The sequence below is a fragment of the Falco biarmicus genome, chromosome 11 (assembly GCF_023638135.1).
Source record: "Falco biarmicus isolate bFalBia1 chromosome 11, bFalBia1.pri, whole genome shotgun sequence".
Lineage (NCBI taxonomy): Eukaryota > Metazoa > Chordata > Aves > Falconiformes > Falconidae > Falco > Falco biarmicus.
This window is the reverse complement of record NC_079298.1, coordinates 4,976,836-4,990,553: the sequence shown is the minus strand read 5'-3', so window position 1 is coordinate 4,990,553 and position 13,718 is coordinate 4,976,836. Positions and strand designations below refer to the sequence as shown.

Sequence of the window (13,718 nt, the reverse complement as noted above, 5' to 3'; positions counted from 1 at the left end):
TCTAGAACACTGGAATTAAATTGGATGGGAAATAAACAGAAGGAAAAGACTCAAAAGGCCAGTGCTTCCTCCCCACTGCTTCTGGTCAGGGAGACGCATAGTTGGATCTAGAATTCTTGCACATGAATTTTGTCTTCCTGTGTTTTGACAGCAGGCATTATTTATTACAATACAATGGGTTTAGATAGATGTCTGTGTGCATCTGGCCTTACTGTTACGTCAGGGCTCAACTGTGATCTAGTACTCTGAAAACAATCAGTAATGAACCATACCCTGGAAAAACTGCTTTATTTCTGCATCCCCTAAACTTCTTTGTGAATAACCAAGTAAACAGCCAGATTCAAAAAGCAGGAAAAAAAAATCCACAATGGAAGAGAACAGGGACCAGCACAGATAATGCACTGGATTCCCACTGTAACTAATGCCAAGGAAAAGCTGAAGTGGGCAGTCAACTCCCTGACCCGTTCTATGTTATTCCAAATACAGCTGTCAAAATGTAACCAAATTGTCAAACTGTATAATCTCTCCACACTCCAGACAATTACTAATCTTCTTCAAAGTGCTGATAAGCTCAGTGTTTGTCTAGAGCCCGCTCCTCCACAACTGTCAGAACAAGCAGGTAATTAATGTAGCTCAGTTAATCCCCTCATTCTAACAGGAAACCATTATCTGATGAACACAATCACGGCACTGTTTCCTCTGTTGTACAAAATTCAGCTGCAAGACACTTGTAGTTTTAGCAAACAGTTTTAGTAAGTGTTAGCATTAATAGTTCAACAACTACATGATCGCCCCAGCCCTCTCAAAATATGACCTCACAGATGGATTTACTGACTGCAAGGCTTGCTAAGAGTTGCAGACCAAGCTTTCCCTGCTGCTTCATGAAGATTAATAGAATGAACAACAGCTCATCATGAGAGCAAACAAACTTCAAACCAAAGGTCACCACGCAACCATTGCAGACTGCAGCCCTCCTTTGCTAGAGGAATTAAATGCGATGCACAGCGGCACTGCCTGGCATACGTGACTTGGTGGAGCAAAGGAAGAACCTTATATGGTCCCTTCTTCACCGCAGCTGTGACATTTGCTTTTTGAACAAATCTAGAGTCAATACTGCAGGGCCAGCTGCTCAGGTGCAGAAAGGGAAAACAGAACTTCTCTCACTGTCATTTAAAAAGTTCACACAAACAAGGCTCCTGAGATGCACCAGCCCCTGAGCATCCTGTGCTGGGCTTGTAACATGGAAAGGAAGTCCCTAACACCTTCTTCACAGTGCTTGCTTTTGCTTTTTGACCAGAGTCCTCCTCCACAGAGAAGGTAGAAACTTTAAATAGCATTTTTTAAGAGAAAAAAAGAGCTTCACACAAGAATACAGAACAAAAGACACTGAGTATGCCCCCTATTTCTGAAGTTTGTTTCCTTTTGACAACAAAGTTCGTTGCCTTTCTTTAAAGACAGTCTACCTCTCGGTTTTGGCTGGCAGCACCTCTTCAGGGTAAAGCTTATGTTGTCTGTCCGAAGTATTTGTCCTTTCAGGTTATCCATCAGCTCTTTTAAGGATGAGAAGGACTTGTTTGAGCCATGTAGGGAGTACCCATCTTTCTTCACTTCAATCTGGAAGTTCTTGTACTGGACTGAATTATTTATCATCTGCTATTAGGGGGGGCGGGGGGAGAGAGGAAAAAAAAGAAAGCAAAATATAATCATTAAAGTCAAAGAAGGTTTGTAAAGCCATAAAAGCTCCCCAAAAGCCTTTGAAATTACATGTAGGACTGGCTAACCATTGCTCCTAAGCCAGGGACCTCTAATCAAACTCCAACAAAGTAGAAAAAGGCCCTAAAATCCCTATAATCTTCAGTCCCAGGAAGGCTCATAATAACAGAGTGGAAGAGCAGCAACACAAAAATGCAATCATCTAACAAGTCCAAATTTTCGCTCCTGTGTTTTGCAGAGCCTCAGAGTATGTGGAAGCCCTGGCTCTTCAGAAGGAATTTTCTCTTCACTTGGTTAAGAATTGCAGAATCTGGACCACAGTTTCAAAATCTCAACTTTAAAAATAGCAAAACTCCCTTTCACAACCCAGATTGTTCAACAAGTGAAACAAAATTTCAGGCGGTTGTTCAGACCCTCCAGTTTCCTTCAAAGGTATTGGGGAAGAATGACTGAACTTTTGTACTTACCTGCCTCAAGCCTATGCCCTTCCAAGGTCTACCCTCTACACCTGCTTCCTCAGCTCTACCACACTGCAGCTTCGTGCCACCGTTCCCTTTCCTCTCTAAGCCTTGCAGTGAGGTTGAATGTCTTCCAAGACATAACTAATTTCTTGTTTCAGTGCCTCACTTATCCTGTGAGAAGACAGTGTTTATCATCTAGCGTTTCTATAAAATGTCTACAGAAGATGAACCCCATATCAAATACGGCTTTGTGACCTCATTGATTCTAGTAATGGTTTTTTTCCTAAGGCAAGAAAAGCAGTCTATATGAGTTTATGCTATTCTTCTTCTTGTGCGTACACTTTAAATGTTTTCCCAAAACCAGCAAGTCAGCTGCAGACTTCCAGCTGAGGTCAGTAAAATTCAAACTTCTGTGCAGTTCACGCGTTCTTCTTTTCTACTTCTAACCATTACCATCTGGTTCCCTCACCTATCCTACCTCATGAGCTTTTGCTTATCACTCATCTTTCAAGAAGTATGTTCCACCAGCTAACTGTGTACATATCTCCTTCTGTGGTGCTCTACACGTAAAGGCAACTGTTCTCATGCACTACTCTTTTACAGTGTGTCAGTAGAAATACATTCATATAATTAAATCCACGTTCAAAAAACATTATGTAAGCTGCAGTGACAAATGCTGTATGTCATTCTCACACCATATGAGTTTAAAATGCCTTATTTCAATCATGTTCACACACAGTTTTATCACCATGAATGGAAAATTTCTGGGTGTAATGAATCATATTTGTGGAGACAGCACAAGGGTCTGGGGAAAACAAAGCTATGAGTAGAATTATCTACCCTCTGCTGCATCAGCTACCAAACAAAGATAAGGGTGACTGCCCTAAAGAACATAAATATATCAACATGGATTACAGGGAGCTGCCAGTCTTTAGCTTATTATCAGATTACTGCTGGGAATACCACACGTGACGTACCTCTGAGCCTTCAACACAAGTCACTGTCATAAGAATGTGGTTAAAGTTCGTGCAGCTCCATCTCAACACATACATTCCTGCTTCGTTCCCTTCCTGTCGCAGTTTGTTGATGGCATATTCCGTGCTGAAAGAGTCAACGTACAAATGAGGAAAATAACAAACAAGGAGTTGCATCCAAAATCCATTATTAGTAAATACACAGGAGAGCAATCCTATATTTGGAACAAAAATGTATAACCGCAACTTAGAAATATTTATATTATTATTAAAACATGATTCAATTGTGTGCATTACGCACGCTTGCATTTAGCTGCACTGAGCAAGGGAAGATTTATTAAGCTCTTAGCACGTTTAATGGGGAAATTCCACATCCAGCACAGTGCACACACAGGCTCTCGGTTTTCTATATGTTGCATCTTCAAACTTCAAAGAAAAAGTCAAAAAAGTGAGCAGAAGAGAAAATAATTGCTTTAGCTATTAAAAAAAAAAAAAAAAAGGAATGGCTTTTTGTTTGTCCATCCAAGGATTCCCAGGGTCAAAGCAGACACAGTCCAACTCTGTTTACCTAATACATTCCCATCTGTTCAACTGACAGTGATCTCTACAGCTATTAGTGAAGTGAGCCTCAAAATACTCCTAGAGTGAGGAAACATTGGTCTTGTAGAGGAGTTGACATGGAGAGAAACAGGGATATTCTTCCCATATAATCCTTAGAAAAGTTAGAGTTGTTTTATAACCTTTTGGTAACTGACGGCCTTCCAAATGTCAGATTTCCTCAATGGATTCACAATGCAGCAATTATTCACAATTATTCAAGTGGAGAAATAAATCAAACATTTTACTAACCAAATAGGTCCATGGCATCCATTTTTTATGTTGTGCTCAATCAGTGGGGGAGCCACATCTGTGCAGAGGTAATGGTGGGCATCTGCTGTAAGTCTGAAGTATCCATCTATCAACGATGCAAACGACAGGGCCTCATCATGTGAAGACAGTTTTAATTCCTACAACAAAAAGATATTTTAGTGAAGAATTCTTACAGTTCTGTTAAAACATTTCAGGAGTGTCTCAATATCCAGCAATTTTTGCATAAAGTGGCTAAAAAATTGCCCAGAAACCTATGACAGAAAACCATACATACTTAAGGAGTCAACACTGACCATTTGCTATCCTCTCCGCTCATTACTGGCCAGAAACTTTCACTCTCCAGCATGACATGTTCTGCTGTCATCTTCCGTGAGGTCTGAAAGGCCAGCTCTTGTGCCAGCCTTTGTGAAACACGACGAGTTCAGGACTGGGGCAGACACATTGGACTTGAAGCCAATGTCACTCTGGCAGCTCCTTTTCAAATGCTAACAGCTGGCAGCCCACAGGAAGAAAAATCACTTAGGACACTTAAAATTGGGTATCTATAAACGGACCCTTCTCTCCTTCCCTCCCAGCTCCTCTCTGCCATCTGTGTTGAGCTCCTCTTTCTTGACACTGCTTTTGGCTATCCAAGCTGTGCAGAGGAAGGCCACATGCAGGAACAAGCATAGGGAATCAGCTGAGCTCACTAACTTTCTGCTCTTCTAACCAGGACTTTTGCATCTGTACAGTGCTGAGGACAGCATATTGAACTGTTATTGAAGAGTCTCATCAAAAAACATGCCTCAAGGAGGTTGTCACCTGTTGCCCAACAACACTGTGTCATTACAGCTTCCCATGAGAGGAAAAACTATCCAGGTTTAGTTCTTACCATCCTTTTGTTATCCTGCTTGTTAATGCTAACTGTAGACTCTTCCTTGATGACAATGTGGGTGATTTCAGGAAAATAGGAAAAATTGTTCCATGAGTCTTGAATTTTGTGTTTTTCTTCCTCCTTTTTGGTCTTGCCATCAGATTTTTTCTTCTTCTCTTTCTCCATCTGTACAGACTGGAAATATATTTTGGATAAAAGTACAGTAATAAAAACGTATCTTAATGAAAATTCACAACAAATTAATCTTCCACACGTATTTAATTCTTGAATGCTTTTCGCACCGCATTATGAATTCATTTACATGTTCCATGTATCTGTGTTGCAAGGATATACTTCTATCAAGAATTGTCCACGATACAGTTTTCATGAGGATGAAGGCAAGAAGCCATAAGGTAGCTGACTTACCTCTCTCTTGGTATGCTAGGAATAATTTTAGTAGCAGTACAGAGCTGAAAGTTCTACTAAAATTTCTAAATCATATACTTGAAATACCCTTTCAGAGCTCAGCCCAAATGCAAGAGCCACATTCTTCTCACACTGCATGCCTGAACTGCCAGCAGCAGATGAAATTCAGCAGGCAGCCCACAATGAAGCTGATCATCTTACAGGTCAAAAATTATTGAAAATTATTAGCAACTACTTATTTAAAAAGGATAAATGTTCAGGCTGATCAAAGCTTCCTGCTAGTCACAGGAAAGCTCACGTTGAGATGAAAGTCTTTCGTTTAGGCATTTAAATAAATACAATCTATAAAGCAGCAGAAACAGGAGCCTTAGAAGAAACAGGCTGCACTTCTTGCAAGCTTTTCTGCTCAAATATCAGTTCCTCCTTCCCTCCTCCCCGTTAATGTTATCATTTAAATCAGAAAATCTCCATCAGAGATAGACAGTTAGGTTGAGATAGATCGTTAGGTTACATCTAAATAGAACGAAGCACACTACTTTCCATGTTACAGAAGACAGTTATCAGTAGGTTCTTATCACTATCAGGAACTGAGGCAAGCAAAAGGAGATCTGTTTGTTTAAGTATTGTTATGTGGAGAAAAACTGTAGAATATGGCATAACCCCTTCAAACCTAGAGCATATTTAATGTTTATGTACACAAAGTACAGAAGAGATTATGCAAAGTGAGTTCTATTAGCAGCACTGAAACAAGGAACAACTAAAGTATCACTGATTAGCTTTAATGTCACTATATTTTAATTTATTCATGACAAGTCTACAGGGATGAGCAAACAGAGCACCTGGGGTGCCATATACAGAAAAAGCATTAACAGACTTTGATATCAAGAGAGGGCACCAAACCCTAAGGGTCTCCACAGACATTTCTCTTTCAAGACTTGTGTCTGGTCTGCAGACACAGTACAGTCTTTAATTTTCCTGTTAAACCACAGAGGTTGTGCAGTGTCCATCCTTGGAAGTTTTCAAGACCAGAATGGATAAAGCCCCGAGCAACCTGGTCTGATCTCAAGCTAACCCTGAAGAGGGGCTTGAACTGCACACCTACTGAAGTCCCTTCCAAACTGCATAATCCTACAATCCTATGAAAGAAGTCCTCTCAATAAAAAGCTGATCTGCAGTGTCTGAAGATCATTTTTAAACAGTTATGCCCCCCAAAACAATCCTCTAATTCCCACTTATCAAGGGATACTTACATTTGGCTTAAGCCTCCACTGAATCCCATTGTTTCCTGTTACGATGACTTCGTATCGTGGGAGGATCTCATTGTCTCCACAATTACATCTATTTATTTCATTCTCAGATGAAATCTGCAAAGATGAAGTCTCAAAAATTTCTGCTCCATAATGTTTAGTCAAGGTCTCCATTGTTGATAAGTATTTAACTTTCAGATCACGTGGAGATACGCTGTCACAAATGGTTTTGTTGTTAAACTCTTTAAGGAAATGCTTGAAAACATTATTTATCCGAATCCTGGTTAAAAAATTCCTCTGTCTGATAGTCTTGTTCAAAGTTTCAGGAATATAATGCTTGTAGCTAGAAGGAAAAACAATGCTATTGGTTAATACTGTCGTCTCCTAAACTTTTAACTCTCTAAAATGTGCAACTGCCTTATTTTAGGAGTTACAGAGAACAAGGTGCAGTTGGTACTGTAACAGGGGGTTACAGCATTAATAGCCAATAGGAATTCAAATAATAACCTTAACTGAAAGCTTTTTAGTCAGATGGATATAGCCCACTCAAATCCATAACACAATTTATTCTAACAGTATTCTCATGAGGTTGCCACTTAACAACACTGCCGTTTCTGAACCTGCTAACCCAGAACCCAGAATTCCCAGCAAGCCAACACATCAGTATGCTGCATGCACTAGCTGCACAGATTTCAAACACACTCCAGATGAGAAAAAAAAAATGCAGTTTTCTAAGACATATCCCTATTGACAAGATTAGGAAGACCCACTTAGCAACAGTAGTGTCGGAGCTTGTAACTCCTGTGCAGTCAGACCCTGGAAGGCAAAATGCTTAAAATCCTTTCTGGAAGAGAAGCACAGCAGACCCAACAGTGACAAAGAAGTTATCCCAGCTCACCTGATATCTTTGGGAAGCTCAGGAAGCTTCAGTTTTTTCTTGATGGCATAGTGAGAGATTGCAAGGACAGCCATCCCCAGACATTCATTTTCAATTTCATGAACCTCTTGATCATTTTTAGGATCACGGATTGGTGCCAGGCCTTTCACTAGGTCATACTGACCCTTCATAGGAAGCAAAAAAAGAAAGCTACCAGATTTGGTACCTGTCTTTGATCATCTACAAGCAAGCAATATGTCACAACATCACAGCTCTCTTTGAGCAAGAGTCACCCAAAACTGTAAGCCAGGACAGGATGGGGTAGAAGGGAAGAGCTGTGCAATTGATGCAGTCTTCCCATAGGCCAGTGAAACAGCAACACAGGCAAGTGCTACTCACCCCAAAACCCTGCCTATTTGAGAAGAAACACCAGCACTTTGGTTTTGAAGTGACAGTTTGTGGAACAGCTGGAATCACCATGTGGATCATCACAGCATATCCACCCCACATGCAGTCCACAGCATGGTGGCTTTCACAAAGAACGTGTATAGACACACAGGCAGAACACCTGCGCTGCTCAGACTCTTTCAAAACCCCCTGTCCCCTTCTTTTATATACTAGCCCATCAAAAATTCAATTTTTTTTGTAATTAACTAAAGAAAGCACCACCCTTGTCCCCTTCTAGCACATCATAATTTTTTTTTCTAGTACGCAACAAATACTCCGTGCCTCTGCTTTATCTTTGTCCTTCATCGCCTGGTGTCTCTATGAACCTCATGCACTCAGTCTCTAAGCCACATCTCAAAGCCAAGATTGCAAACTCTGTGGCAGCCGCCTTGCTCTGGGACAGTCCAAAAAATATTTGGTTACCAAAGAGCAAAGACATTTCTGTTGCCTTATACTACCATTAGCATTGTCTGTCTGGCCTTTTTTTAAAATGTTATTACCCAGAAGTAAAATTCTACTTAACACAATATTGTCTGACAATACCCATTAGGGTCCCTACTCATCCCACAAGTTGAAATATGTTTTCATTCTTTTTGCTGACACTCAAAAAAAGGAGAAAGGAAAAAAAAAAAAAAAAAAGGACAAAACCCAGTTTTGCAGCATGTTTTCAAATAGTGATTTTGCAAAGTTGCATATATGTACACAGGAATGTTCATAGAAAAAAAGGTGTAAGTCAGTTTGGTTATACAGAATAAAAGATTTGCTTCTTTTCCTACTTTAAAATGCAGGTGGTACCATTAAAACGCACACATAGCTGTAGCTAATTTGGTATTTTCTTTTATTCTGGTTTCACAACAAAACAACAAGGATTCAGTGAAGCACCTTCATGCTATCTCTTTTCCTGAGGGACACAACCATATTTCAAAGTCTTAAAATTCTGCAGTAATTATACTCAGAATTAAAAGTAAACAAGTTTTCCTCCAATGCATTTAATTTGCTCATTTCACAAGCCTTCATCAACTTCAACCTTCCCACTTCTTTGGTGAAACTACACAGTTTGGAGTTTGCAAAATCATGGACAAACTTTTTTGTCCAAGAGCACAAGCCTTCTGAAATAGGGATCCTGCCTACTTGCCACATCCAGCGTGCTGCCTGTACCGCCACCAAGAGGGAGGCACAACAGAAGGAAATAAAAACTGCACGTAAGCTGACTGTGTGACAGCGGTATTATCAGTCAATGCTTTTACACCACACAGTAAAAAAGACGCATTAAAAGGACACCATATTGTCAGTTTTAATACTGCTGCTGCTCCTCTCCGTAGGACTACGGATATCAAAGTTGTGTGCAAATATTTGGCAAAAGAAAAGATGATAGCATTTATATCTAAAAATAGTTGATATTAAAAGAAAGTACACCATAAAAATGTAGCCCTTTTTGGATTGTGAGACATACAGTTTCTTCACACGTTCTGCATATAGGCAGGTTGCTCTTCACATAGCCAATTCTCTTCTCTCCACCACGCAGGAGTATGAAGAAATCACTTATCAATTACTAACAGGTAAGGTTGCATGTACTTTAGAAGTTTGATAATGTCTTTAAAGCCACTTCTACTGGATCAAATAGTTTTTGTGTGATGCTTGCAAGCAACCTCTTACCTGTGCAAAGATGTATTCTAATGAGTTTGCATCAAGTATAGGAGTTCCTTCTGGTGCCGGCTTCTTCTCATAAGAGTTCTTTGCTTTCCTTGGAGAATGCCTCCACACTGAGGGTTCATTTTCACTAGTCCCATGCCAGTTTGTAAAGTAGTACCTTACAAGAAAAGAGGAATAAACTTTAAAAACTTTTGGGGAAATCCTCTGTTTACAGTAGATACGTATTTTAACCTTCTAAAAGAAAATCAGTTAAAAGTCGAAACCCATCAGTCCCTGAGGCTGCAGCTTGCACATGGTCTGCTGCAGAAAAACCACATGCCTGGCCTGAGGAATTGAGGGAAAATGGTGTATTAGTCAAAGGTCTTCAGCATTTCCACTCAACAGTATCTCACACTCTTAACTCACAGTTCACACCTGACTGCCTGTTGCATCCCTGCACAGTCCACCAAACAAGAAGCCACCACTCAGATGACAATTAGATTTCCATCACCCCTGACACTGCTTGAGCAGTATGAGACTGTAATGCTTCTACCGTGCGATGACTGGCATTTGCATTCCAAGATAAAACGACTCATCTAAAGGGCTAGCAAGACTTCAGGCCTCCTCTTCTATCGGCACCAAAGCAATGTGCAGGGCAGAACTGCCATGAGTACCTCCCCCACAGCTGGAGCAGGAAGCAGCACGATGCCTCGCTCCCTGGAATGTCTGCTTCCCTCTGGTTTCGGATGGAGCTGGTGAAAAAAGCACTAATTCAAATCATCTGGTCTTCAAGGGACACAGCTGATCTTCTGTGTATATTGCAAACAAGCTTTTTAGCCACATCTGTATGCAAGGCTATTTAACTGAAAAGCTGCTAAAGGAGCTGGCATCTGCTGAAAAGAATTGAAATTTTGGAGCCTCTCTTTGCACCTTTTGAGAAATCTTTGCCTAAACTGTTATGGAAATTTGTGTTTATCTGGGTTCTATTAACATTTTAAATAAAGTTTAGTTAAATCTGGTTTGAATCAATGTGCCTTTTGCAAAGGTTCATGCCTTGCATGTGATCATGTACTACTTACAATTAAAAGGCCACAGCAGAGCAGACCTACCCAACTGCTAAGTAGAAATGACTTCTATAAGAACACGTCCATCTAATTCCAGAGGAGCATTCAGCACCAGCAAGAGCAAACCATGCACACACACGTGTGTGTGTGTCTGTCTGTGTGTGTCTCTCTGCATTAATACAAAGGGAAATGTAAAATCAATGCTTACAAACATTATGGTGCAGGACAACCCACATGCAAACGTGTGTGTTTTAAAGTTATGCGACTATCTTTGTGATTTGACTCTGAACAGAATATAAGTTCATGGATTAAACCCCAGTCCTGCAGTGGTTGAGGTTGGTGTGTATCAGCCTCAGTCCAGAGTCAGGGTCTTCAAAAGCAAAGCAAAATTGGCACTTTTACTTCAGCATCATGTCTTTTAATCACACGTAGTTATCTGCACAGTAAGTTGACCATTCAACTGAAGAATTACGTATCAAATTATACTTTAAGAGGTGAGACTTTCTGTACTGTGTTTCTGTACATCTTTTCTTTTTGGTAAGTTGTTTTTAAGTCCCCCAAAAGCACATGTCTATAGCGTGAGTAGGAACACCAACACACAACTACACCAAAAATTCCTGACAAGTACTGTGAGGTAATGCAGAACTCCTTTGGTTGAAGCATGAAAAGCAGAGCAAAGCAAATCCTTCTGCCTCCAGGAAATACCTTGTTTTCATATGCTACTTTATAAAAATGAGTGATAATTAATACCTCACATTCTTTTGTTATTTCCTGAAAAGAATTATGGGCAAGGTATTGCGTACTGTTTGTAACTGAGAGGAGAATTTACTCCTTCCCCATTTAAACCACATCAATTAAGACAACACTTAAAATTTACAATAAAAATTGTTTGAGGAACCATATAAATAAAGGACAGTCTCCCTTGAACAGACTGATGGACTTGTGACAAGGGGGAGACAGATTATTACTATTCCATTTTCACAAACAGAAACAGGAGCACAAGCTTTCCAATTCAGAAGTCCTGCAAACGGGCTGGAGACTGAGGGCTCCTATGTTTCAGGAGCATGACCCACTCCTCCTTTAGAGCATTTTAGCCCAGGGCAGGCACCTGCAGCATGGGTGAGAGACAGCCAGAGGGATTTTGGGAGTCAGCCCGAGCGGGTCACCCCCGGGAAGGAGCAGCTTTGCACTTCACCAGTTCAATCTGGCCAAGGAGTGGTGGAAATGCTGGAGGGGGACCTGCTGTTCTCTTTCACCTACAGCAGCTGTGATCACCCCTCTTATCAGAGCTTCCAGAAACATTTCTTTGGGTCCTTTCTCCACACCAAGAAACACTGCTACCTCTGGCTTAAACACAATGCAGCTATGGAACAGTTAAACTCCTCGTCCACCAGCTGGTGTGCTAATTAGACCAGAGCATTACAAAATATTGTGGTTTCTTATGTTGTAGACTTTTTTTAAGCTTGAGGTAAATGAAAGAAATACAGTGCTAGTTAAAAAGTTTCTTGAGAAAACGAAGTCCTTTTAAAATATTACCAAAGTACAGCAGCTGGCACAGATTTGATGGGAGCAGGAGGAAGACAGGAAGTCCACACAATCAGAAACCAAATCTAAAGCTTTCAGCAGTGGGAGAGAAACCAATCATCTAAAAACATTTGAAACTACTCAGTCACATACCTTCATTTTATATATATTATTTCAATAGGACACGACTAAATCAAATCTATCAATGTAATGAAATTTCAAACATAAGGTTGTCCACATAAAAATGATTTAGTCTCTAAATCGCTAGATACAGTCTAATACACTGCACTACTGAATAAGCTCAGAGCATTTTCCTTTTTCAAGAGGAATTCTGCTCTTGCAGAGCTCAGAATAAACAATAGTCGTTTAGAGAACAATTTCACAATCCAGTATTGCTCATAATTTTACAGTGCTCTGCCCTGCTCTCTAGTTCAGATGCCCAAGCCAAGATACACAACAGATCAGAAATGAAAGAAAGGAAAATACCACTTCATCAATACATGGCAGTATTCTTAGGGAGATGGGAATCTTTAGATTTTAGTGCTTAACTCATATAGGCTCTTCATAAGTGCATGTGAAATTATTTTAAATACATATTCTTGGCCCAAAGTTTGCCAGTTTTACATGGATGAAGTATATCTGACAAAAGAGACATCCTTGCCAAACTTCAAATCCCAACTCCAAAGCTCAAAAAAATAAACCACCAAAACTTTTTAAATAGGGAAAGCAGAGCATTTTCCATAGCTTCATTCTATAAAATGGTAGAATAGAAAAATTTCCAGAAAATAAAGTTCAACATCAATTTTGCCTATATACCTATCAGCTGATAAGAGTTACAAATAGTCAAAGAAGGTTTATAAGAGGGAGTTCTTCAAGCAGTTTTAAAGAAGGTGGCATTTACCCACTATGCAGGTAAGATGCAGTAGGAATGGAAGAGTACCTGGAGAGAGCTCTCACCATTCACCCAAAGCAGAAACATATGGACACCAAACACAGCAGAAGTTATTTTTTAAGAATTGAGATAAAACCGGTATCATACTTCTAATTAGATAAATTAAATTCCCACAACTACACTTTTAAAATACCACTTTCTTTTTACTGAAAAAAAAGCAGACCACATCAAAGAATTTCAGTATCAGGGGAAAACACCCCAGACTCACATTATACCAAGAAATTTTATTATTATCCAGTATATGGTTAATCTGACCGATCTCTTAAAGCAAGAAAGGGCACTGAATGCTCTGTAAGAGGCCATCAGAGTCCTCAGAGCTTCTTGTGGAGTCATTACTCTACAGCGTTTTATTTGCCAAATCACAGCTGTTTAAATCTGAGATTAGACAAGGTTAAGTCATTAACACAACTAAAAGACTGTGTTAAAGAAAAGACTATAATATAATAGCTGTCAGTATTATAATTACTTGAAAAGCAAAGATCTGTTTGTTGACTGCCAGTATTTTTGTCTGGCACAAACGTAATCAGAATCACAACCTTACAATTCAAAGATCACCTTTTCAAAGCTGTCTCTATCTGTATAAGCAAAGAGGCTGTTATTCTCTAACAAGCCTAGAAAACAGTTTGGATGCACAACCTGAAGTTTATACATGCCGATCCCCCCCTTAGCATGTACAAG

The 13,718-nt window shown here is 39.9% G+C and overlaps 1 protein-coding gene across 4 annotated transcripts in view; it reads right to left on the bottom strand.

The window, feature by feature from the left end:
* Positions 1-13,718, bottom strand: part of JAK1 (Janus kinase 1) — a 62,625-nt gene that overhangs the window by 12,372 nt on the left and 36,535 nt on the right. For 3 of the 4 annotated variants that reach the window (XM_056355689.1, XM_056355691.1, XM_056355690.1), the window contains exons 5-11: positions 9,525-9,678; positions 7,443-7,606; positions 6,548-6,887; positions 4,890-5,066; positions 3,998-4,155; positions 3,152-3,275; positions 1,464-1,653 (exon numbers count right to left, since the gene is read on the bottom strand). In XM_056355689.1, coding sequence (XP_056211664.1) covers positions 1,464-1,653; positions 3,152-3,275; positions 3,998-4,155; positions 4,890-5,066; positions 6,548-6,887; positions 7,443-7,606; positions 9,525-9,678 — 1,307 coding nt within the window. The remainder of the gene's footprint in view (positions 1-1,463; positions 1,654-3,151; positions 3,276-3,997; positions 4,156-4,889; positions 5,067-6,547; positions 6,888-7,442; positions 7,607-9,524; positions 9,679-13,718) is intronic. The other variant, XM_056355692.1, reaches the window with a different exon arrangement.